This window comes from Felis catus, chromosome E2 (assembly GCF_018350175.1).
Source record: "Felis catus isolate Fca126 chromosome E2, F.catus_Fca126_mat1.0, whole genome shotgun sequence".
Lineage (NCBI taxonomy): Eukaryota > Metazoa > Chordata > Mammalia > Carnivora > Felidae > Felis > Felis catus.
The window spans coordinates 57,424,729-57,448,650 of NC_058382.1; the positions used below are offsets into that span (position 1 = coordinate 57,424,729).

The 23,922-nt window shown below is 58.3% G+C and overlaps 1 protein-coding gene across 5 annotated transcripts in view; it reads right to left on the reverse strand.

Moving 5' to 3' along the window:
* Positions 1-2,043: 2,043 nt before the first annotated feature.
* The window catches only part of MEAK7 (MTOR associated protein, eak-7 homolog), a 52,962-nt gene continuing 31,083 nt past the window's right edge, over positions 2,044-23,922 (reverse strand). For 2 of the 5 annotated variants that reach the window (XM_045045559.1, XM_045045560.1), the window contains exons 2-10: positions 22,168-22,392; positions 21,718-21,876; positions 14,134-14,311; positions 11,721-11,951; positions 11,290-11,434; positions 8,975-9,403; positions 4,637-4,755; positions 2,992-3,171; positions 2,044-2,322 (exon numbers count right to left, since the gene is read on the reverse strand). In XM_045045559.1, the coding sequence (XP_044901494.1) occupies positions 2,209-2,322; positions 2,992-3,171; positions 4,637-4,755; positions 8,975-9,403; positions 11,290-11,434; positions 11,721-11,951; positions 14,134-14,286 (1,371 nt within the window). In that variant the 5' untranslated portion in view covers positions 14,287-14,311; positions 21,718-21,876; positions 22,168-22,392 and the 3' untranslated portion in view covers positions 2,044-2,208. Of the gene's footprint in view, positions 2,323-2,991; positions 3,172-4,636; positions 4,756-8,974; positions 9,404-11,289; positions 11,435-11,720; positions 11,952-14,133; positions 14,312-19,896; positions 19,990-21,717; positions 21,947-22,167; positions 22,393-23,922 lie in introns of those variants that run through there. The other 3 variants (XM_019820148.3, XM_023246036.2, XM_006941773.4) reach the window with 3 other exon arrangements.

Genomic DNA, 23,922 nt, shown 5'->3' on the forward strand with positions numbered 1-23,922 from the left:
GCTGGACGGAGACGTAAGCCTGCGTGTTTCAAGCTTCCTTACCGTGCACACATCTGGCCGTTTTTCTAAGTAAAGGAAACGCGGTGGGGAAAAAACGAACAGTAGCCATGGTCGCACCACAAACGACACGCTTTTGCCTCCTCCTTCGAGCACCTTCTGGGGCCCTGATTGGCCTTCACTCAAGGGGAAACCAAGGGTCCCCAATTCTTATTCCTGTTGCACAAAAGAACCAACTCTTCATTCGTTTAAAACCACGTGCTTCCCAGGCCCGGTGGCGCGTGTGCAGAGAGCAGGTCTGTGTGCGGAGAGCCTCGCACCAAAAGAGGTCACCGGAAGGCTGAACGTCGTCCCCCCCCCCCGACCCCAGGCCGCCGAGCGCCCGGAGGCGCCCGCCCTTCCTCCTGTGAGGGTGCCGTCTTGGGAGACAGACCCTGGGCTGTAATGTGAACTCTGATGAGAATGAGCACAAGGAAGGAAAGTGGGCCGACAAAGTGTGACCCTCTCTGACAGCCATAAACAGAGGCAGCAGTGAAGGTATTTAAGGTACAGATACCAACAGACCTGTTATTAGTGAGGTATGGAGTTGCACTGACAAAAAAAATGTTTTTTATATTTGCTCCTTTTTGAGAGAGACAGAGCGTGAGTGGGGGAGGGGCAGAGAGAGGGCGACACAGAATCGGAAGCAGGCTCCAGGCTCCGAGCTGTCGGCACAGAGCCCGACGCGGGGCTCGACCCCACGAACCTTGACATGGTGACCTGGGCTGAAGTCGGACGCCCAACCGACTGAGCCGCCCAGGCGCCCCTAGTTTCCTTTCCGTGAAAACAAATTCCCCAACAAACTGAAGGTGCAGAACCTACCTAACTCTTTGGATTTACAGTAATGAATAGAACTTACTACAGAGAGATCTGAGGATCCTAATGTCCTGTGCCTGGGATCCCAGCAGCTGAGAACAGCACACAACGTACTAGAGAAGCTTATTCGAAGCCGGCTTTTTTAAGCAGAATCAACAGTGACTAAGTCTGTGTCGGGCCGCTGTCCCTCTCCGCGCTGGCCGGGCGCGCGCGTGCCTTCTAGTTTGCAAGGCCCTCCGCTCGGCCGGGGGGGAACTGCCGGGTGCAAAGGTGGAGGAGCCTCTTGGCAGCTCAGCTGACGATGGCTTAGAATCCGGCGATGTCGATCATAAGGGGTCACGTTCTTCGTCAGATCTGCAGAAGGTGAGAAGTCTACGGCGAGAGAGGCGAGGAGGAGATACGTGTTCTGGAGACGAGCCCACAGCTCTTCGGGGAAGGACTTCTCGGTGAGGCTGCTTTCCTCCGGCCCGTCTCAGACACCCACCGAGATCGCAGTTAGCGGCCGGGGTCGCTCGAGTTGGTTCAAAGTGAGTCCCTGCTATCGGATGGCCCGTCACCCCCCTCTGGGAGCCGCTCTGGGCCAGGGGGCGACACCGAGGAGGCGGTGCCAGGGTCAGGAACCCGGGTCAGTACTTCCCAGTGACTCACCGCCACGGGACGTGGCGGGGCTTCCGCCCTCCCCACGTTTAAATCGGTGACAGAACCACACCTTGGCAGTGATCCGTAGATCATGGCACAGGCTCCTTTAAAACCAGCTGAGAAGGGCGGATGTGGAGCCCGATTGCAAACCACTGAGGACCCGTCGGACGGGGACATCTGCTCTCTCCCGAGTCTTTGGCTCTCCCCGCCCCCCCCCCCCCCCCAGCGCACTGTTTGTGCTGCTTTATCAACACAGAAATTTCATGTCAGGGGAAGCTGCTCCCCAAAAGCGCGGAGACCCACACCCCAATGCCTCTGCCCTTGACCAGCTGAAATGCAACATCAAGGCAAGGTTTCAGCTGCAGGGTCCTGAGCAGAGGCCAAGCACCCCCGGCACATAGAACCCGTCCTGCGTGGCAGGAAGGCACGTGCCCGTCAAATGCCCGGCAGAGGCCTCGGCGTCTGTGTCCCCGGATTGCCTCGGCAAGAAACAACACAAGGACCAGGTTGCTGGCCCTCGGAACTTCTGGGAGAGGCACTGACCAATCCGTATACGGCAGCAAAGGAATTTTACTGCATTCCGGGTGGTCCCGGACATGACCAGCATGGCTCTGTGTTGAACTTGAGCACGTGCGACAGAGGGAGGGGTCTGCAGGCTGTGCCCTGCACGGGGCAGCCGGGATCCAGCTCTGGGGAGGCCTGAGCCCGGGGGGCTCCTCACTCATCCTCCGGGACGTCCTGGAGCCCTTGGCTGTGGCGAGGGCGCCCGATGATCTCCAGCAGCGCCTGGGCCTCAGGGTCCACAGTCAGGATGCTCCTGTTCCTCTGGGCCTTGGGAAGAAGGGAAGGGAGGTGAGCGTCTCCCCGACAGCCGGGGACAAGCAGGAACGTCCTGCTGACTTCAAGCTCATGACAGCAGGATCAGTATCCCACTGTTGGCCACAAGGAGAACACAGTGGGGGCTGTGGCGCCCTCAGTGAGGTGCCCCCCAGCCTGGGAACCATCGTTGGGGGTCATGAGGGGCAGAGGGCCCATCGCAGGACCCCGGAACGAGAAGGAACCCCAGAGCCCCCTCGTCTTGCAGACGGGCTGTGCACCCGCCCGGGTTCCCACCTGGGGCAGGGCCCTGTTCCAGAACCGGTTTCCTCCACCAAACCGCACGGAGCCCGACAGGACTCCGAGCTCTGCCCTTCACCCGCGGGCATCTCTCGGTCCAGCAGCAGCCGCTGGGAATGAGTTCCGGATAAACCGCCTCCAGATGCAGGAGCACAGGGGCCGCGCACAGAGAGCGGACAGACAGCACACGGAGAGACGACAGGCGACATGCAGAGAGCAGAGACGCGGAGAGACAGGCGACACGCGGAGAGAGGAGAGATGGCCCATGGAGAGATGACACGCGACCCGCGGAAAGGGGAGAGACAGCACACGGAGGGCAGAGACGCCGTGAGCGGAGAGACGGCCCGCGGAGACACGACATGCGGAGCGACGGCCCGCGCTCACCTGCTGCGAGCCCGGCGCCTCGCCCACTGCCCACACCTCCATCTTCTCAAACCGGAAGTCCTCCTGGGCGGACAGCTGAGGGCTGTGGTACGTGGTGCACTTGGGCTTGGCCTTGCTGTGTCCTTTCCCGAAATCGACATCAACCCACAGCCCAAAGTAATTGTGCTGTCCGCCCATGCCCTGCGGGGGGTGGGGGCCGAGCGTCAGCGCCTCCTCCGTCCATCCGACGCCCGACGCCCCGCCCGCACCTGCCTTAAGCCCCAGACGGAGACCAGGCGGCTCAGAGGCGGATGCGGTTTTCCTCCGCCTTTTTTTAACTGCGAAACACACACACAGCGCGGCAATTTCAGCATCCCGGCACCCGTCCCAAGCCGCTAAGACGGTCATCGCGGCGCCTCCTCCCGGGGCCGCGCCGGCCGGGGGGACCAGTGACAGCAGAGCACGCCCAAAACCGGAGAACACGGCCCCGAGACCCCAGCCGCGAAAGGAGGAGGCGAGAGGTCAGCACGGATCCCGAGGTTGGAAAACCCGCGTCCGGATCCCCGGACAGGTGCCTGGCTCGCTCAGACCGGGACACTGCACGTCGCCTACGGGGTGCGGGCGACCGCAGGGACCAGACACAGGAAGCAGACCCGGGGCGACTCATGCCCCTTCTCTCCGCGCCCCACCCCCACCCCGCCACATGGTCACGCTCAGCAGGTGGCCGGGGGACCGAACTGCCCGTCAGGCTCCCGGGTGACCTTCCCCGATTCCCCGACGTCCCCGCCACCTCCGCCCTCTGGCGCCCCTGGTGGCCGGCGACTGAAGTTGAGCGAGAGACCACAGCAGGAGCTGCCGACTCTCAGGGCTGCCTCTGTCTCGGGCTGATTACTGAGGACCAACTGGGTGCTGCTCCGGAGACCACCCCACTGCCCTTTCCAGAGTCCTCAGGCGGCCCCGCGGGGGCCCTGCAGCAGCCTGGGAAGGAACACGGGGGCTGTCTCCCTCCGGACAAGGTGGAACGGCGAGCACAGAGCTGGAGTTTCCCGAAAGCTGCTTCGTGTTAAGAAGCAGAGAAAAGAGACAGGCTGGGGAGCTGGCAGGGGACCCGTTTGTCACGCGAACCAAGCTGGCTCACAGGTACAGGTGGGGGCCCGTTGGTGGGCACCCGACCCAGCTCCCACTCCCCCCACCCACCTTTGGCCTTCACCCCCACCGTCTTCCTCCCGTGGCTGAGTCTCGGGCCGCGGCACAGAGCAGATAGGAGGTGTGTTCACCCTGACGGGAGCCCCGGTTTTGTGAGTCGCCCACTGACAACGCCCGATGGGTCCGGGGCGGGACCCAGGTCGGGGCGTGCCCCTCCCCCAGCTCATCGCCAGCCACAAAGGCCACAGGCCGGCCAGCTGACCCCGGGAAAACTGGCCGTGTCCACCGTTTGCACACCAGCCACTGACACACACCCCGACCGTGCAGGAGAGACTTCCGTCCCAGCTGTCACGCCAGCACGGAGACCCGCGCAGAATGAACACAGCCCACGCACGCAACCCAGCGCATACGGCTCCCCTGGCTCTCGGGGAGAGCGTCGGCCTGGGCACGTCGGGACTGGCCCCGCTGCAGGAAGGACAGCACCAAGGTGGCACGTCCCTTGCTCTCCTCAAGTCCTTACCAGGCCGTTTGGGATGGTCTGCTGCCCGTGATTCAGGTACATGTAGTGGTCGTTGTAGCCCGTGGAGGTATACACAGCCATACGGGGGGAGGTGGAGAACAGGAAGCACCTGTCGTCCCCTGAAAGTGAGCAGGGTGTGGACAAGCAGGGTCACCAATGTGAGCTGGGCACCAGGACAAGCAGGGACCACAAACAAGCCACAGCTCACAAGGCAAACTCTGCACACGGGTCTTCCTGTGAGCCCGGAGCTCACCACACACCGGGACTGTGGCCACCAGGGGTCAGCGGGCAGGTCCCAGACCCCGCAGAGGCCGGGCCTCCTCGCTGTCCCCCCACCAGCCCCCCACCCTGGGCACCCAGAGGTGAGCTCAGGGCAGGGGTGGGGGGGGGGTGGTGGTGAGTGTACCAGCGGCTTGCTGGGGACACCTTCCAGCTCTCACCAAGGAAGACAGAAGGGGAATCGGCCGCTGCTCGCCCACCGAGTGCACTCAAGTCAAAAGAGCAGTCTCCCCTTCACGCAGGAGCCTTGCCAGCACAGCCCCCTCCAGTGGGCACGTGACACTGAGTGGATGTGTCCCCAGTCTGAAGGAATGCATCTTCCGGGGGGAGAAAGCCTGCAGGTGCACAGCGGCCCCGGGGTACTTGCGGCCGGAAAAGGAACACACGGGCAGCTGTGACCCTCTGCCTCCCCTCCGGGCACGAGTGTGGACGTGTGTGTGCCCCTCAGGGAAGGCGGCAGTCAACACTCTGGAAATGACCAGCATCCTAAGGCTCAGGGACTCCCTCCTGCCCACAGCGATTTCCTCTCCACCAGCACCATCAGCACCACGGACAGGGATGGAGGCCACGAAAAGCGGGGGGGGGGGGGGGGGGGGGGGGCGGCAGGGACCTCCCTGGGTGGGGACCAAACAGGGGATACTCCCCACAGTTTTGAGAACGCGGCCCTGAGGCCTGGCTCCCCGGGGACATCGTGAAGGCACCTGATATCAAATCACCTGTACAAGAAACTCAACAACCAGCTGCCAGTACTTTGGGGGGTCTGGCCACTCGCGAGGTGGGAAGGAACAGTCCGGCAGCATGAATGCTGACGATGGATATGAAAGGGGGTTCGAGTCCCAGAGGGTTCTGCGGGGCGGGGTGGGGGTGGGGGACACCTCAGCTGGCAGAGTCTGGGCAGGAAACCCTTGGGCCTCCAATCCAGAGGGATCCACGAGGAGAGGGGGGTGGACCCAAGGTCACGAGGGACATCCGGAACCAGAGGCGGCTGAGAGAAAGCACTTCCTGGAGGAGGGACCCCGTGCTGGGACAAGACATGGGGAGGCAGGGAACCGAGGGGCCCCTGGCCACACTGCGGGGTTTGTGAGCGCCGGGGTCAGAGGGCAAGACAGATGAGCCTGGGGCCACACGACAGAGGGCTTTCCTCCAGGTGAAAGACTCCGGCTTGAGTCCACGGGCTTATGTAGCCCCAAAAGGCCGGGGTGTTTTCGGGCCGATGAACCGCCTGGTCCCACCCTGCTGCCCCGGGTGCCCGTGCAAGCATCACTTTGTCCTGCAACCCCAAGGCTGGCTTTCCACCAACACTTCCTTGGTCCCAGACGCTAAGCGAGGCGACAGGCCCGCCAAGTGCACGTGGTCGGCGGCAGGGGGCCTCCTTCGAGGGCATCCGGGTGTGCTCTCACGGGGAGGGCCGTGTCGGGAGGGCCACGTGGGGGCTCCCTTCCTAGGGGCGAGGGTCCAAGGAGTCATTATCGGCTGCAAAGCCGTCAAGCCACCAGAGAAGGCTCATCTAGGTCACGTCAGCGATACCCGCTACTCAAGGGACAGCCGTGGGTTCAGCACCTGCCACCACCCGCGGCGCTCACAGGCGGCCTTTCCGCGCAGCACCAGTTCATGCGGTGCCGGGGAGCTCAGGCCGGGGAAGGCGAGCCCCCCGCCCAGCACCGGGGAGACCGTCTGCTCGGCCCAAAGCCGCCGGCCTGTCCACCGCACCACAGAAACGTAAGCAAAACAGAAGCGACTCGGCAGCTGCTACGACACATCAGGCCCGCAACGTCAAAGCAGTTAGGGCAGCTCCTGCCCTGAACCTGACCTGCGTCTGGGACACGAGGCTGCCCTCTGCCGGACCTCTGCCCTCACGTCTCGGAACAGCACGGACTGGGGTTGGAAAGTTGGGAGCTGGCGTTTTTCCACCGTTCTTACCGAAGACTAAGCCCGCTCGCTAATAAAACATTAAAACCAGCGGGGACAGCCTGGAGATAATGCCAAAGGGGCTGGGAGGGGCGGAAGTCCACGCGACTCGCAGGCGTGTTCTTCCAAATGCTGAGGCCGAGCCCCCAGCCGTGCGGACAGCACCTGTCACTCCCCCAAGGCCTTGAGCGGGGCCGGGCGGGGGGAGGATGCCCCATTCGTTCCCCCAGACACGGTGACAAGGAGGGTGGGGACGAGAGGTGAGCTAACGCAGCAGGGCTGAGACTGCGGCCCCCAGAAGCGTCGCTCAGCCGCCATCTGGGGGCTTGGAGGGTCCCCCGCTCCCAGAGCTGGCGAGAGCGGCTCCCTGGGCCGACACTTTTGTGCAAATGGTGTGGTTGAGGCCGAGCACCTGCTTTCGTCCCGGGACTCTGGGATTTGGGCACGTGCCAGGCAGAGGGCGCTCACGTGACCAGCCCCCGATAAAACCCGGGGTGCTGAGTCCCTACCGAGCAGCCCTGGTGGGCGGCACCTCACATGTGCTCTCACGCCTCCTTGCTGGGGAATCGAGCGTGTCCCGTGTGACCCCGGGGGAGAGGGCTCTGGAAGCTGGCCCCTGTCCCTTTGCCGACCTTGCCCCGTGTCCTCTTGCCGTAATAAATCACGGCCACGAGGAGGACCGTAGCCTGAGACCTGCAGGTGCTCCGAGGGAGTCACTGACATGTGGGCAGTCTTGGGGGTCCCGGACACAGTGGAGAAGGGCTGGTGGCAGCAACGGGACTCAAGATCTAGGACATTCTGAAACCCAGAGGAAAGCAAATCCTGGAACAAACAGGATCTCAGGGATTCAGTTCCTTCCACCCGCCCAGTAATGGCAGCTGTGCCACCTGGACACGACGTCCCGGCCCGCAGAAGCTCGCGGAGTGGAGGAAGGTGTGCAGAGGTGTGCAGTGTGACAGAGGATGCGCAGGGAGCACATGGCCCTCCCACGTTTGGGAAGGCTTCCTGGAGGAGGTGACCTTGCGCTGAGTCCCAACGAGGAGGCCATGCCAACAGGTCGGGGGGAGAGGAAGAGAAGCGTGTGCCGCATCAGAGGATGGGAGGGTGCCGCCTGCAGGGGGTCCGGGGAGACTGCACACAAAGCACCAGGGGACAGGCGCGGGTCAGGAGGCTCGAGAGAAGAGGCGACCTCCTGCGGGCAGCGTTCAGGGTCTCAGAGGAAGGGCAGCATGTCAGACGCGCTGGGACACGATGGATGGACGGGAAGGTGAGAGGGAAACCAGGGGGCTGGTCAGGAGGCCCCCACAGAGTGGCATGGAGAGAAGGCTGGGGACGAACAGATGACCTAGTTCAGACACGCAGTCCCTGTCCCCAAGGGACTGCCTTTCCACCCCGTCTGTCTTGTCTAAGGACCTGTTCAGGGCCGGTATTAACCATTTGGCTCCTGGGCATGAGGACAGGGCTGCGTCGGGTCTCCCAGAACCTCCAGGAAAGGCCCGTTTCACAGCCGAGAAGACCCTCCGGGGCCACACGCCGGGGCTCACGCAGGGACATCACTTCTGAGTGTGTGAGCAGCCTGCTGCCCAGGAGATGAACGGTCCTTTAAAAATGTTTCTCAGAGCACTTTTCTTTACAGAAGTGGAAAAATGTCCTTAAAAGACCGCCATCCAGTGCACGGAAAGTCACATCAAGAGCGTTCGAATTACAATGAAGTCACAAGACTGAAAAACCCGGGCAGAAGGGAAAGACAGAAGCAGCCACGCAGACGCACGGGCAGGGGACGGGCTGTCCAGGAAGGGGGGCGGCCCGTGGAGGAGACACCCATCGGACAGGAGCAGCCCAAGCCCCCAGCCTCCCCGTGGCCCGGACCCGGCGCGGTTTATTAATGCCGGGCCTGAATCCGGGGTCGGGATCCCTGTCCTCTCTGCCTTCCTCTGCTGCCAGAATCACAGGAGAAACCCAGGAAGCACCAGACCACATGAGGCAGCGTCTCCTTTCTCCTGACCACATCCAGAACCGCACTTGGAGGACACAGAAGAAAGCCCCGCTCACGCCCTGCTCGGCTCGGGGGTCCCCAGGCAGCAACCGCGAGGCCGGAAGTCTCAACAAACCCCGTGCTACTGCCTGCGGTTTTGGGGGGCCAAATCTCACCTTGAAACTGAGGCTTGACCTCCCAGGAGCAGGACGCAAACCCACCGAACACGTGGCCGTCACGGTCCTCGAGCAGCAGCACGCAGGGGCCCTGGTGGGTGATGCGCCCACAGAGCTGGGCGAAGCTGTGCCCGTGGAGCTCAGATGAGAAGAGCAGGTCCCAGCGGTGCCGCTGCTCCCTGGGCAGGTGGGCGTTGACGTAGATGACCGACGGCACGTCCAGGATGCTCTCAAACACCCTCTCCTGGTCCACGTGACGCTCAGGGACCAGGGGGGCCAGATCGGGGGACAAATGCGGGAGGAGAAAGCCTCTGTGGATGACCACGCTCAGGAACGTGGCCACGTGGGGGGCCCTGAACACCCAGTCCTCGATCACGGCTCGGTCACAGTCACGGTCCAGCTGCCGAGGTCCCGGAAGCTCCTCGCTGCCTAGGGGAGGGGGAGACACAACCAGTGGGGCCATTGCATCAGCTGACATCCACGACCCCCATCAGAGCACCTGCCGTGACGCTCATTTGGACAGAGCTGTGCGGTTAGTGCAAAATGCGCCCCTGATTCCAAAGATTTGGTATCCAAAAAGAAATGTAAGACACCCCGATCACCTTTTATGGTGACCGCTGATGTTAGAGTATACTCTGGACACGTGAAAAGTAACTCCCCTGTTTCTTTTTCCTCTTTCAACGTGGCTACTGGAAGATTTACAGTTTCACGTGTGGCTCGCATCAGTGCCTGCATTCCATTTTTATTGGACGGCAGTGATCTTGACCATCTGACAGCCGCACCTTCTCTCCTCTGGAAGCTGTGCTTCAGAGGCCCAGGAGTCAGCCAGGCCTCACCCATGGGCCCAGCCCCGAAGCCCTCCAGCGGGTGTTCCGGAGACAGCCACACCAAAAGCCGCTCTCTGAGGGCCTCTACTCAACACAGCCAGTTGGCAGAGCTTTCCAAGTGTGATGTTCTCCATGCAAGTCAGGGTAGTGGCTGGGTAACTTACTGGACACCCCCCACCCCAGTTTATCTGGGAAGAACGGGTTTCATGAACTCTGAATTATGCTTCCCATCTATCTACAGTCCTGTTTTATATCTCTTATCCACGAAGAATGGAGGCGATATGGTGGTGGTAACAGAAGACAGACCACTGATATTTTATACGTATTGTTCTTCTTCTGTCCAAGTTCCAAATTTCACCACTTGGTTTTTGAAATATGACCTGTGTCCAAAATGCGTTTTAAAATCCAGCTTTATAATAAAAGAATGCTTTTATAAAACAAATCTGCTTTGCCAAGGGATTCATTTGCATGAATTGGGATTCATTTGAAGTAGACCAAACCAAAAAAGGTATTTTTAAATCTCAAGTGAATTCAAACACATATGGTTTCTCATCCAACGGGAACAGAATACACATGATTCTCAAGTGCACATGGCACATTCTCTGGAATAGTCTGCATATAAACTAGTGTGTAAAGCATGCCTCAGTAAATTTAAAAGGGCTGAAATCATACTGAGTACGTTCTTCAACCACAATGGAATGAAATTACAAATCAGTAACAGGAGGCGATTTGGGAAATCCACAAACATGTAGAAGTCAAATAACACACATCTAAGCAAGCAAGAGACCAAACAAAGGAGGAATCAAAGAGAAGTTAGAAAATACCAAGAGGAAGGAACACACACACAACATGTACCGAAACTTATGGGATTCAGCTAAAGCAGTGCTTAGAGGGAAACGTATAGCCGTAAATGCCTATATTGAAAAAGAAGAGAGATCTCGAACCAATAACCTAAACTTCAACCTTAGGGAGCTAAAGGAACTAGACCAAACTAAATCTGAAGCCCTGGGAAAGAAAGACTAGGATAGAGACAAAGGAAGGAAGAAACACACAGAGAAAACCAACTGTATCAAAAGTGGGCTCTCTGAAAACATCCACCAAAAACCGAGAGACCTTCAGCTAGACTGATCGAGAAAAATCAACAGCCTCAAATGACTGAGGTCAGAAACGAAAGTGGGGGCATCACTACTGACCTTGCAGAATAAGAGGAAACAGTAGAAACAATTATGTTAATTTCTGCCTGCTTGTGAATTTCCCAAATGCCTCTGGTTCATCCCATCGTGGTTGCAGAACATACTTTGTAGGATTTCAATCCTTTCAAATCTATCGAGGCACGTCTTACGGCCAGCCCAGAAGATAATCCAGAACAGAGCTGGAGGACTCATGTTTACGGATTTCAAAGCTTCACGACAAGGCTACAGTAACTGAGACCGCGGGGTACCAGTCTAGGCGCCAAGGCCTCAGTGGGCGAGCGCACGGGCCACTTGCCTCGGAGTTCCATCTCGGAGAAGAGCTGGGCGGCCAGCACCTGCACCCCGGGCGGGGGGCCCGGGCCCCTCTTCTGGGTCCAGCCTCTCAGCTCCTGTCTGTAGTTTAGCACGTGCACTACAGAGCCAACCAGATCCTCTGTGAACTGCAAGACCACAGTTTTACCATGAGTAACATTTCCACCCTGACCCATGACCTACCTCCTATCAGCACAGGGAAGGGCGTTTATCTTTTCAATGCTGACTATCATGGGCCACAGGGTGGGAGGAGATCACACAAAGGGCATTCACGCTCCGGCTCACCAAGGCCTCTGTCCAGGGTCCTGACCTCACCAGGGTCCCCCCAGGGGGACATCTCCCTGTGTCCCACCCTCATCCTAAGCCCCCAGGTGAGGATACGAAACCTCCTAAAGGGTCTCGCGGCCTCGCTACCTTCTGGACTTCTCTCGCTTTCACGGGACCTTCTGTGGCAGAAATCATTTTCATGATCACAAGACTCTTCTCCTCGGAGCTTCCCTTTAGCAAGTGGGACATGAACATTGTGAACTGCTCCCGGGAGATGCTCTCGCTGGGCCCCTTCGCCTTCCCCGGCAGGTCGAGGCTCCGCATGCCATCGTACAGTCTTGTGACCATCTCCGGGGGAAGGGCTTCCCCTAGGTGGCTCTGTTGGGGACAAACCAGAGAAAAAAAAAATTTTTTTTTTTTTTCAAACGTTTATTTATTTTTGGGACAGAGAGAGACAGAGCATGAACGGGGGAGGGGCATAGAGAGAGGGAGACACAGAATCGGAAACAGGCTCCAGGCTCTGAGCCATCAGCCCAGAGCCTGACGCGGGGCTCGAACTCCCAGACCGTGAGATCGTGACCTGGCTGAAGTCGGACGCTTAACCGACTGCGCCACCCAGGCGCCCCAATTTACGTCTAATTCTTAATTAACATCTTGTCAATAACGTCCTGTAAATACCCCTCTCTGTTTTCACTCCAACATCAATCAAATCTGCTTTGCTCCAGGGATTACAAATAAATGGAGAGCAAGTGAGCAAGTCACACACACACTGAATCACGAACTCGCTTTGCAGCGGGGTCTGAAAACTGGATTCTCCTGGAACTGCGGACTGTGTCCGCACCGTGTGTGACAAGACGGATACCCTGAGGGTCTTGTAAGGCAGGTTCCTACGCTCACCCTCAAGAGTACTTCTAGTTCTGTCAACGTTTTCCAGGTTCTCCTGAAAAAGCAACCCACCCTTCTTCCCCAGAAGACACTTCATTCAGTGGCCCGGTTTTCTGATCAACCTTTCACCCCACTTACCGTGATACATACACATTTGTGCACATCATTTCTACCCTGCGCTCATGCCTTTAACTGGCCTGGTTGCGGGACGCCTGGGGGGCTCAGTCTGTTAAGCGTCCGACTTCAGCTCAGGTCATGATCCCACGGTTTCCGGGTTCGAGCCCCGCCGTCGGGCTCCGTGCTGACAGCTCGGAGCCTGGAGCCTGCTTCTGATTCTGTGTCTCCCTCTCCCTCTGCCCCTCCCCTGCTCGCACTCTGTCTCTCTCTCAAAAATAAATAAACGTTAAGAAAAAAATGTAATTGCCCTGGCTGGTTCTGTCTGCTTCAGCTAAGTGGGTGGCCCAGGAAACTGGGGTGCTTTGGTTTAGTGGAGATCCATACACACTCGTGCACGCGCACACACACACACACAGCACATAGCTGTGACAGAGATAACCTCCCCGGCCGATTTCCTCGTCTGCAAAGTGAGCATGTTGGGGATCCCCAAAGGCCCCCCAGCTCCCACTCTGCACATACTAAAGGAGGCGGCTGCTGGAACGCCTTCCCACACTGCAACCTCCACATCACCCAGGAGGATGTGGTCTTGCCTCTGTCTGGCCAAACACACTGCTAAAAAAGCCCCATGGGGGACGCCTGGGTGGCTCAGCTGGTCACGTGTCCGACTCCTGGTTTTGGCTCATGACCTCACCGTTTCGTGAGTTCGAGCCCCGTGTCGGGCTCTGTGCTGACAGTGTGGAGCCAGCCTGGGATCCTTTCTCTCTCCCTCTCTCTGCCCTTCTCCTGCTCATGCTGTCTCTCTACATAAATAAATAAACATTTAAAAAAAAAAACAGCTCCACGGAACGGGGTGCAAAGATGGGGAAATGGACAGTTTGAACCCGCTGTCAGGTAAACGCGGAACTTAAACGTCATTCTTTTGTTAGGAGGACATTAAATTCCTAGAACATCAAACACTTACAAATTCATCTGAAGACAAAGTACACTTGAAACTGCGGTTGCTGGGGGCGCTTGGGGGGCTCAGTCAGTTAGGCATTGGACTTCGGCTCAGGTCACGATCTCACACTTCGTGAGTTCAAGCCCCATATCAGTTAAGCACGAGCCCTGCTCGCTCTCTCTCTCTCTCTCTCTCTCTCCCCCCCTCTCTGCCCCTCACTCACTTGTGCCCTCTCTCTCTCAGAAAATTAAAAAAAAAAAAAAAAAAAAAAAAAAAAAAAAAGAACCCGTGGTTTCTGGACCCACGAATCTGGCTCAGACAGTCCGCCACCCGGTCTCGGACGGAAATCGGGTGACAAAGGTTTAAGAGACGGGGAGCAGGGCTGGCCCCTTTGGTCTCAAGCTGGAAGTGTCCCCCAACGCACCGTGGCACAGAGGCAGAACGGTCGCGATAGAGATCACGCAGCCCGCGGAGCAGAGAACGCACCCTCTCTGCCCTTTACAGAAGACGCACTTCGCAGAGTGCCATACGTCCATCAGACAACCACGGAGAGCCGACCTGGGCCCGAAGGCCACAGCACCTGCTCTGGAGTTCACGCTGACGGCCACGTCCCGCTCTCACCTTTACTGCCCTCAGAGAGAAGGACCTGGGGGAGGTATCTGGGCGCTGCTTCTCCGATGACAGAGCGTCAAACAACCCATCGATCTCGGCCTGCTCCGCGGGGAGAAACTGTGAACAAAACCTCGGCCCCGACTGGCTTCTGCTGTTGCCCATGTCTCCTTGTATCCGGCAGGATTCTCTGCAGAAGACACCACGGCACAGATCACGTCAGAGAGGTCAAAGCACAGTCGTCACAGAAAATCAACGTTGACAATCACACGGTCAGTCAGTCAATGCCGAGTTCGCTGCAAAAAGGGGCTGGAACCCCTCAGAGCTAAGCAACGTTCCAAGGTGGTTCAGCAACGGAGTCGATGAAAATAAAGTGGGAAAGCCCAACCCCGGGCCCCTGGGTGCCTGGAGCATACTCATGACAGCCGAGCAGTCTGGACCGCGTTATTTGAAAACACGGTTCTAAGAAAAAAAAGAAAGAAAGAAAACACGGTTCTAAAACTCACTGTCACTGAAAAGGTAGAAAAATCCGTATGTTAATCGAAATACTCGTATTTTTTAAAACCGGACTTGAAAAAAGTCTGGAAGGCTGGATGATCACACGTATTTGAATCAAAGCAACGCCTTAAAAATACCACCTATAAAGTGACTGTGGGACTGGACGGGCGTTTCCCTGTGATCCTGGATCTGCCCCCAGCTGGGGGGTCAGAAAAGCAGGGTCAGGGCCAGCTGGGTGGCTCAGTCGGTTAAACGTCCGACTTCGGCTCAGGTCACGATCTCGCGATTCATGGGTTCGAGCCCCACATTGGGCTCTGTGCTGACAGCTCGGAGCCCGGAGCCTGCTTCGGATCCTGTCTCCGGCTCTCCCTCCCCAGCACACACACGCTCTCTTTCTCTAAACAAATAAACATTAAAAAAAAAAGAAAGAAAAGCAGAGAGAGGAAGAAAAGCCTCTCAGGAGGCCAAGTCCTGTGGCTCATTCATTCTGTCCTTCGCCTTCATCTGGAAACCGGTGTTGGTGAAATTGCTTGAGACACAGGCACCGTCTCCCGCAGCCCAGGAGAGGGGAGCCTCGGGCCAGGTGGAGCCCGGGAGGGGGGAGGGGGGGAGAGGGGAAAGGGGAGGGGGGAGGGGGAGGGGGAGGGGGAAGAGGGGAAAGAGGAGGGGGGAGGGGGAAGAGGGGAGGGGGGAGGGGAGGCCACCAAGACCTGGCTGACCTCAAGGGGAAACGGGGTACAGTAGGGATTCTTCTTCTTTCTTTCCTCTGGAGGAGAGATTCACACAACGTGAAACTAACCATTTTCAAGTGACCCAATTTGGTCACTTTGGTCGTGCGACCACCACCTCTACCCGGGTTCCATCACATTTCCGTCACCCCGAAAGGAAACCTCGTCCCCCTTGGCGCGCACTCCCCGCCCCCTCCCCCAGCCCACGGACGCCCCCTATGGCTGTCTCCACGGGCGTCCCTGTTCCGGACACTCATGTACGTGCAATGACACAATCTGTGGTCTCTGGGGTCCGGTCTCTTTCCCTCAGCACAGTGTTTTCGAGGCTCATCCGCACCGTGGCACAGGCCACTACATCATCCCTTCTCACGGTTGAATTACTCTGCTGGGATTCGGTAGACCGCGTTTGGTGTATCCGCGCATCTGTCCTTGGACATCAGGGCTGCGTTTGCCTTTTGGGGGTCGCGAATGCCGCCGCTACGAACACAGTACACAGATACTTGTTCGAGTCCCCGCTTTCAGATTTTGGGGGGACACACCTAGGAACCGAGTTGCTGGGCCATACGGTAAACTGATGTTCCATTTCTTTTTAAAATTTTTTTTTTCCAACGTGTATTTATTTTTGGGACAGAGAGAGACAGAGCATGAACGGGGCAGGGGCAGAGAGAGAGGGAGACACAGAATCGGAAACAGGCTCCAGGCTCCAAGCCATCAGCCCAGAGCCCGACGCGGGGCTCGAACTCCCGGACCGCGAGATCGTGACCTGGCTGAAGTCGGACGCTTAACCGACTGCGCCACCCAGGCGCCCCCCTATGTTCCATTTCTGAGGACCCGCCGAACTGTTTGCCATTTTCCACCCCAGCAGCAAAGCAGGAGGGTTGCAATTCCTCCCTATCCTCTCCAAAGCTACTGGTATTTTGGTTTCCTAACAGCCACCGTGGCAGGGGGACCCATGTGCCCCAAAGAGGACTCCAGTAAGGACTCAGACAGGGACCGCAGCGCGCTTACAAAGGCAGCTGCAAAGGAGGGCCAGCAGAGCCCAGTCTGGGGCTGTCACTCACAGGCCAGCCGTTCTAAATGCTTCCACTCCTCAAGCTTCTCAGCAGCCCGAGAGCCACCCCCCACCCCCAGCCTTTGGGTTCCAAGGCTACTCGGTACTCCTGACCTTCCTAGAACTGGCACCGCCTTAACTGAAATGGAGCACAGGCCCCTCCCTCCCCGGCTCTGCTCACACTGCCCCCCCCCACCCCCTCCAGGCTCATGCCTGACTTGCCTGCTCAAACCTGGAAGTCACAGAGACTCTGCCCGACAACCACCTGCCTAGCACCCGAGCAACCCGGAGCAGGCGGGCAGGATGCCTGTCCGATGCCCGTCACATCCCTGGCCGGCCTCTCGGGTGGACCGGCCCATCCTCCCACTGCCTTGCGGGCTCCCGTGCGTCTATTCCGGGAAGCCAGCCTGGCCCGAGTACCTCCCGCCCCGGCGGGACTCACTCCCCACCCTACAGCACTCATGGGCCTCTTGGATCGGTGCCACGTGCTCTACCCCCACGACCGGTCCCCTGCCCAAGGACAAGCTCCGGGATTCCACCTCTATACCCCACAGTCCGCCAGGGACTCCACACGCGCAATTCCGTTTGTCGAACTGTCCCGCCTGGAGAAGAAAACAAACTCAGAAGCCACCAGGGAGAGCCACCAGCAAGGATGGGATCCCCAACGGACACCACCCCCGGGCCTCTCTTTACCAGTGATGCTATCTGATTGCCCCGCGTTCCAATTCCCCAAATCCTGAGAAAGCCTCCTCCCTGCTCACAGCCAAGGAATCGCCCTACCAGGGGGAGGCCAGCCTCTTTAAGAGGGACATCTGGAGCTAAAAGCCCACCAACATTTAAACGCCACTCCTCAGAAGTTTCCAAAAGTTCCAGGTGAGGGAACAGTGTACCTAGAGGCTGTGCCACGAAGGGGCCACAGGCCCCGCCTCCCAGGCCCTTCTTCTTCGTCTAATCCTGCACTAAGTGACTCATCGTCCCCTGGGCCAGACCCCATCAGAGTGCGGGCAGACACAGAGAAGCCTCAGGCAGGCGCTAGGCTGCAGGAACTTCCCATCACACAGGGACAGACAGACAAGTGCTGCAGGGGTCAGATGGGATCGAAAGGAGAACACAAGGCAGGAGAAGGACACGAAGGACACGTCCCGGCTGGGTCTCCAGGCTCCCACAGGAGGCTCCCCTGGGAAGTGGGGACAGTGGGCACAAAGGCGCAGGGGTGCGGACTAAGATCACTGAGGGGAGCCAGCGGGGCTCCGGAGCCGGGGGGGCCCTCCTCGTCTGCCTCCACTCACCTCTGCCTCCCACCTTCTCCTCTGTCCCACGGGAACACGTCCCTCCACTGTTGTCTGAAAACACAGCAGGACAGAGTGGCCCGGCCAAATCTCCCAGGGGCCCAACCGGCTGTGAGGGAGGAACAGGGCTGGGCGAGCCGAGCCGGCAACATTGAGGACAGGAGAGGTGTAGACCATCAGCAGGGGGCCGGGCACAGGCCAGCGCCAGGAGACAATGGGAAAGGCCCAGAAGTAGGGCCAACTGGCAACACAGGTTTTCTTTTGGGGAGGACATCAGCCTCAGAACATCCCCCGGTCCCCCATCCCACTGTGCTTGGCGCCGGCCGAGGGCCGGTGAACAGACACATCTGAAACAGTTCCAAGGACGGGCCCCCCTCCTCTGAAAGAAGGCACAACAACGGCACCAGGTGTCCCCAGGTGTCCCCCAGTTCATCCGGCCTCGCCTAGGTCACTACGATTTTGCCAAGTCTTTCTCACCAACTCTGGGGAAGAAGTCAAGGCCTTCAATGCGTCCTTCTCCCCAAATACCACCTCCTGAACTGTCTTCCCTGGCAGTGGTTTTCTCGTGGGACCCTCGCGGTACGTAGGACAGCCTCTTTGCCTGGCAACCCGACGCTGGCCTGAGTCTTGGGTAGGCTCACAGAGACCAAGTTCTCTTTCAGCAGGAAGCACCTGGATGTTACTTTAAGACCACCTGCATCAGCGGTTCCCATCTGGGGGCCGTTGTGTCCCCTAGGGCACATCTGGCAGTGAGGTCCGGCTGCTGATGCTGACTGACGTCAAGGGGGTAGAAAGCAGGGGTGCTAAATCTCCTACACCGCACAAGACAGCCCCCCACGACAAATTACCTGTCCCCAAATGCTACAGGGCTGAAGGTGGGAAACTGGCCTTGCGGTTTCGGGGCAGTGGGGCGGAGCCCAAGTGCACAGATAATCCTGAATGCTTGCTTCTCAGCTCAAGGGCCTGAGCTCTGAAGTCACGGTACAAGCCAAGATGGACAGACCCAAGTTCAAGTTCAGACACTGGCTGGTTTTAGAACTATGGGCAAGTTACTAAGCCTCTTCCCACCTTAGTAAAATGAGGGAAGTGCTACCAGCCCCATCATGAGGAAGAAACGATTCAATGAGGCAACACGGGGCTTTCTGGGTGCCAGAAATGGAGACAGATGGGCCCAAGCAAGGCAAGTTTGAGTCCCTCCCCAGGAACAAGTGAAGCAGCCCGGCCTGGAAGCAAGGAACCCCCTCAGCGTTGGGGGACAGCCAGGAGCCGTCTTCCCGCAGAACGGAGCCGCAGATAGCACGGTCAGTCCTCACAGCCTCCCCCGCCGGCCCCTGTCCTGGGTGCTCTCCCCTCTGGCTGCCAACATCCAGCCCCTGCCTCCAAGGGGCCACTGTCCTGAGGGCAGTCACCTGGCCCTCAGTGCCCCCTTTCTGGGAAGGCCCCCAACCACCTCATCAGGACATACAGACTTCAAGCCCTGCTTACATCCCAGAACCAGTGGCCCTCTGCGAAGGGTCAGCTCAGGCCTGGGCCCGCCGTCAGGCTGCGCTCAGTCCCTGCTGGCCGGAAGGTGACCTGTCCTGCTTCCGCCCAAGGCTGGCTTCCCTTCCTCCAGGGAGCCCCACTGGCTTATCTGCAGGGCTGTTAGCCCTGGGACGCTGTTTTTCTCCCCTCTGTGAACTTAGCCACCAGCTCCACTACTCCCCCCCACCCCACCCCACAGAGCTAGTAAGTTGTGGTCAGAATACAAGATCCCCCACTCCCACCCCCAGTCCAACATAACCAACACCCCCCCCCGCCCGTCTCCTTCTCCCATAGATGCTCCCCAGTTCTCCCCGCGTCTATGCCGCCTCTACCACAGCCCTTCCCGAGAGCGGGCCTCAACCCAGGGGATCCCGGGGTAAGTAAGCACCTGCTGGGACCCTCTGATCTTAACCACACGAAAGGCAGAAGACGCGGGGTGATTCTGTGCTTCCACTGACCACGCGGGGAGGCCCTCCCTCCCTCGCAGCTGTCCCCCCAAACCCCCCACCTCTCCCGCCCTGGGGCCCAGAGGAGTGGGCGGCCAGAGAGGGGCAGGGCCCAAGCCCACTCCGGGCACCGTTCTCTCCCGGGCCCCGGGCCTTCGCCCCAGACCCCTCCCCTGGCTCAGCTGCTCGCTCCGGGCCGCCGGGCCTGCGCCCCCCGCCCAGCTCCCAGCGGAACCTGCCTTTCAGGTCTCCGGCATGGATTTTCCTCCGGAGCAGCCCGCCCCCGTTGCCAGGCGACAGCTCTGACGGGCAGCTATTTGCCCCAATAGCAGACATGGACGCCGAGGGGGCCGAGCCCTGGAAAGAAGTCAGCCAATAGGCATGCACCTCATGGCGCTTCGGCGGGCGGGGCTAGGGGCGGGGCCAGCAGGCCGGAAGGAGCACCCGGGAGCGGCAGGATTCCCGCGGGAGCGGCTGCAGAGGAGCAGGGAGGGCGGGGAGGAGAGAGAAGGGGCAGGGTTGGGGCCGGAGGCGACGAGGAGCACCTGGGGGGGAGGGGGGCGTGGGAGAGGCTGGGGTGTGGCTGGGATGAGGGAGTAGCTGGGAGAGTGGGCCCAGTGGAGACAATGAGGGAAAAGGCAGGTAACTGGCTGCGGATCCAGACCCAGGCGGCTCCCCTGTGATACCCCTAACCCGCAGCTTGGGTGCCACCCCTCCCCTGCCCTCCCCCAGGTAACCGAGTCCTCTGCGCGCGTTCACTAACTCGTCCTTCCCAGCGGCGTTTAACCGTGCTCATATCCGTTCCAGCCTGACCCACTGTCCCTGACCCCACGCCCTTCTCCACCAGTACCCCCACCCCCCTCGCTCCACTCCAGAATGTTTCCAGACTGTTATCCCAACTCGGTCACTTTCCATTCCTTCCTCAAACCCCTGAAACCTGGCCCCCGGGGCCCTGTCCCTAAATCCAGCGGGCACTTTCAGTGTTCGCATGCATGCCTTATTAAAGCCCTCCTTTCTGGGCTTCTAGGGCTTCTAGGTCGCTAGTCCCTGGCCTCTCTCTTCCCCTCTCCCAGGAAGTTTTCACCAAGCCCCTGCTGTCTTCTGCTCTGCGGGAGTCCCTCTCCGTGTTCTCCCCACGCACCCCTTCCAGAGATAACAGCCTTCCTCGTGACTTCACTTCCCGCTGTCCGCTGTGCTGACCCCCAAGCCTGCACTTTGACCCCATATGCTCTTAGCTTAGCAGGCATCTCTGCAAGGCTGTGCCTCAAAGCCAGCCCAGCAGAACCCAAACTCAGCCTCTTCCCTCCAAAACTGTTCCTCCTCTCTACCTCCTTCCTCAATGTGTGTCAACACCTGCCACACCTCCTCGTCCCTCTTTCCCCAGGTTCTGTTTTACCTCCAAGATAGGTCCTGCATCGACCCCTTTCCCTCCATGTCCCCCGGAGCCCCCTCACCCAGGCCAGACTTCAGTAACAGCCTCCTCCTGGCCCCTTTGCCTCCTCCAACCCCCGCCCTACCCAGTCAAGGGAGCATTTCACTGGCAAATACCTATCTTGCCCCCTAGAGACGGAGAACTAGAATTGCAGGATCAGCTGGGCCACTCATCAGGCCCCAATGACAGACACAGACAGATAAAGCCAGCTGATGGTCTTTACTGATCCTAAAATTCACAAGAAACGTTCTTTCTCAAGGACGCGTGTCTGTACCTGTAAAGTATCAGAAAGATCCCTTTGAGTCGCGAATGTTTCACTCCAAAAGAACTTAAAACTCCGAAATCATAGATCAGCCCAAACTTTGCTGTTGACGCTCTCTCAGTGAGAATGAAAACTTCCCGCTCCCGCCCGGAGAATCTGAGTCAACTTTGCCAGATGTCCAACCCAGGCGCCGAGCTCCAGAATGGCTTTGCGGTTCCCGAGAGAACAGAGCCGCTGCTCCGCTTTGGAGCCCAGACCTGATGCTGGTCCCTTCCCCGTGGCCCTGCTTGGCACCAAGGCCTGCTGCTTTCCAACTGCACCCAAACCCCACTTTTCCACAAAACCCTCTGAAAGCTCACGCTTTACCTTTGTCAGGGGAGCTGCCCAAAAAGTTCCTGGGGCACTGGGTTCACAAAGCCGCCTTGTCAGATTGCGGGGTTGGTCCTGGTGGAAGGCCGAGGTCCAAAAGGGCAAAGTGGTCCTGTTCTCTCTCCGGTTCGTAGATGCGCCCCGAACACCTGCTCCCTGCCGGGCAGCGGGACACAGCTGTGAGCTGGGTCCCTGCTCACAGCGCCCCCTTCTTGATCTCCACTTGCTGAATGAATGCGGGTTGGGGGATGATAAAGAGGAAAAACCAAGCACAGTGAGAGGCTGTCGTGAGGCAACAGGTGGGAGAGAAGGGAACACACAGCATGTCTAGGCTTCAGAAGAACTCAGAAGCCATCTGAACATCCTCCCTTCTTGTGTCAAGGGTCTCCTGCCTTTCCAAGTTCTTTCTGCCCAGCCTTGCCTCCACCCTCCCTACCGCTCACTTACCCCTGGGCCATTTTCCAGCTGGGAACCCGGCGAGGGGAGTTCTTTCTTGCTTCTAGCCCTGAGGGCTGCACGTGGCTGATGACAACCTATAAAGCACGGTCCCTCGTGGCACGACTGGTCTGAGCACCAAGGAGAAGGTGTCCAGGAAAAGCAAGTGTCCCAAAGCCCAGCGACACCGGTGAAGGATCCCCACTCTCCAGCTCATTCGGGTTAGGTCTGTGCCACCTGCAGCCAAGACAGTGGAAGGATTGGATCCCCCTGTGGTTACGCACACGAGCAGGCTCAGAGGGATAAAAAGCAGACCGACTCACGGTTGGTTTGATCGTGTTCCAACCTCAAGAGCCAGGGACACCCCTGCGCCCATTGTCTGCACCGCCCACCCCCACCTCCCCCCCCAGCCCTGGCTGTGCTTTGGCCTCAGGAAACCCTGCGGTAATATTCACGGTGGCTACACCATGCACAGAGTCAGTCTGCTTACCGTCACCACGAGCTGACAATTCTAAGCAACATCGGTGATATAACTGTCCTCCGTGAAAAACGCTTTTACTGGTCTAAGCACTAAAGTAGGGGCTCGCTGGGCCACCTGGGTGGCTCAGTCGCTTGAGCGTCCAACTTCAGCTCAGGTCATGATCTCACAGTTCGCGGGTTCGAGCCCCACATCAGCCTCTGTGCTCATGGCTCAGATTCTGTGTCTCCCGCTCGCTCTGCCTCTCCCCCACTCATGCTGTGTCTCAAAAATAAACATTAAAAAAAAAATTTAAACTAAGGGCTAGCTGACTTGCCCTGTGAAAGGCCAGGTAGTAAATGTTTTTAGGGATTTCAAGCCATTCAGTCTCTGTCACAACTACTCGATTCCGCGGGCAATGCACAAAACAGCCACAGGCAATACACGAACCATCGAACGTGGCTGTGTTCGGCTAGGACTTGAATGACGGACACTGAAATTTGAATTTCGTGTAACTCTCGCATGTCATGAAAAATTCTTTTGATTCCCCCTCCCCCCCCAACCATTGAAAATGTGAAGATCATTCATAGCTCACTGGCTATACAAAAACAAGCAGCCAGCCAGATTTGGCTCACAAGTTAGTACGGTTAACCGTCCTGCTTTAGTAATATTTATATAAGCTTGAAATCTGCACATTTGTATGGCATACCCTTTAAAAGCTGGGTGTTTGGGGGAGAACTCCCCTTCGTAGGTCTGGCTCCCCCAGGGACTCAGCTGTAAGTGCTCATTTCAAGAGTAAGTTTGAAATATCGGGAATTTTCCAAAGTCACTTAGGATGTGGCTTGTGCCCCGGCTTCTCCTGGGGTACATTTTCTTGTGTTAAAAGAGCGGACTTGAAGGAAACGTTGGAAGCCTACTGATCGCCAACGCCAAGAAACAGACCTTGGGCTACTTTGATGAGCTCACGCCGCATGACCCCTGGAGCTTTTGTGATTAACAATTCTCAACAACAGAGCAGGCTAAAGGCCTTTGGAGTGAATCCCAAACACACAAAGGCATGAGCAGTTTTTCCGTTTCTGGAATGTCCTACGTAATGAAATTTGTATCCATCTGGGTCAAACGTAGGCTCGCGTTCGAAGCTTGCCCTATTTGTGGAGCTACGTGTCACGAAAGAAGTTTAGGGAGTTAATGAAACAACTACATATACACGATTGACTCAATAATACATGTAGGGGAAGAGGTGAAGCTCCCCTTCAAAAAAACCCCAATAATTTAGGTAGATGCTCTGTAGTCAAGGAGGTAGAGCCTAA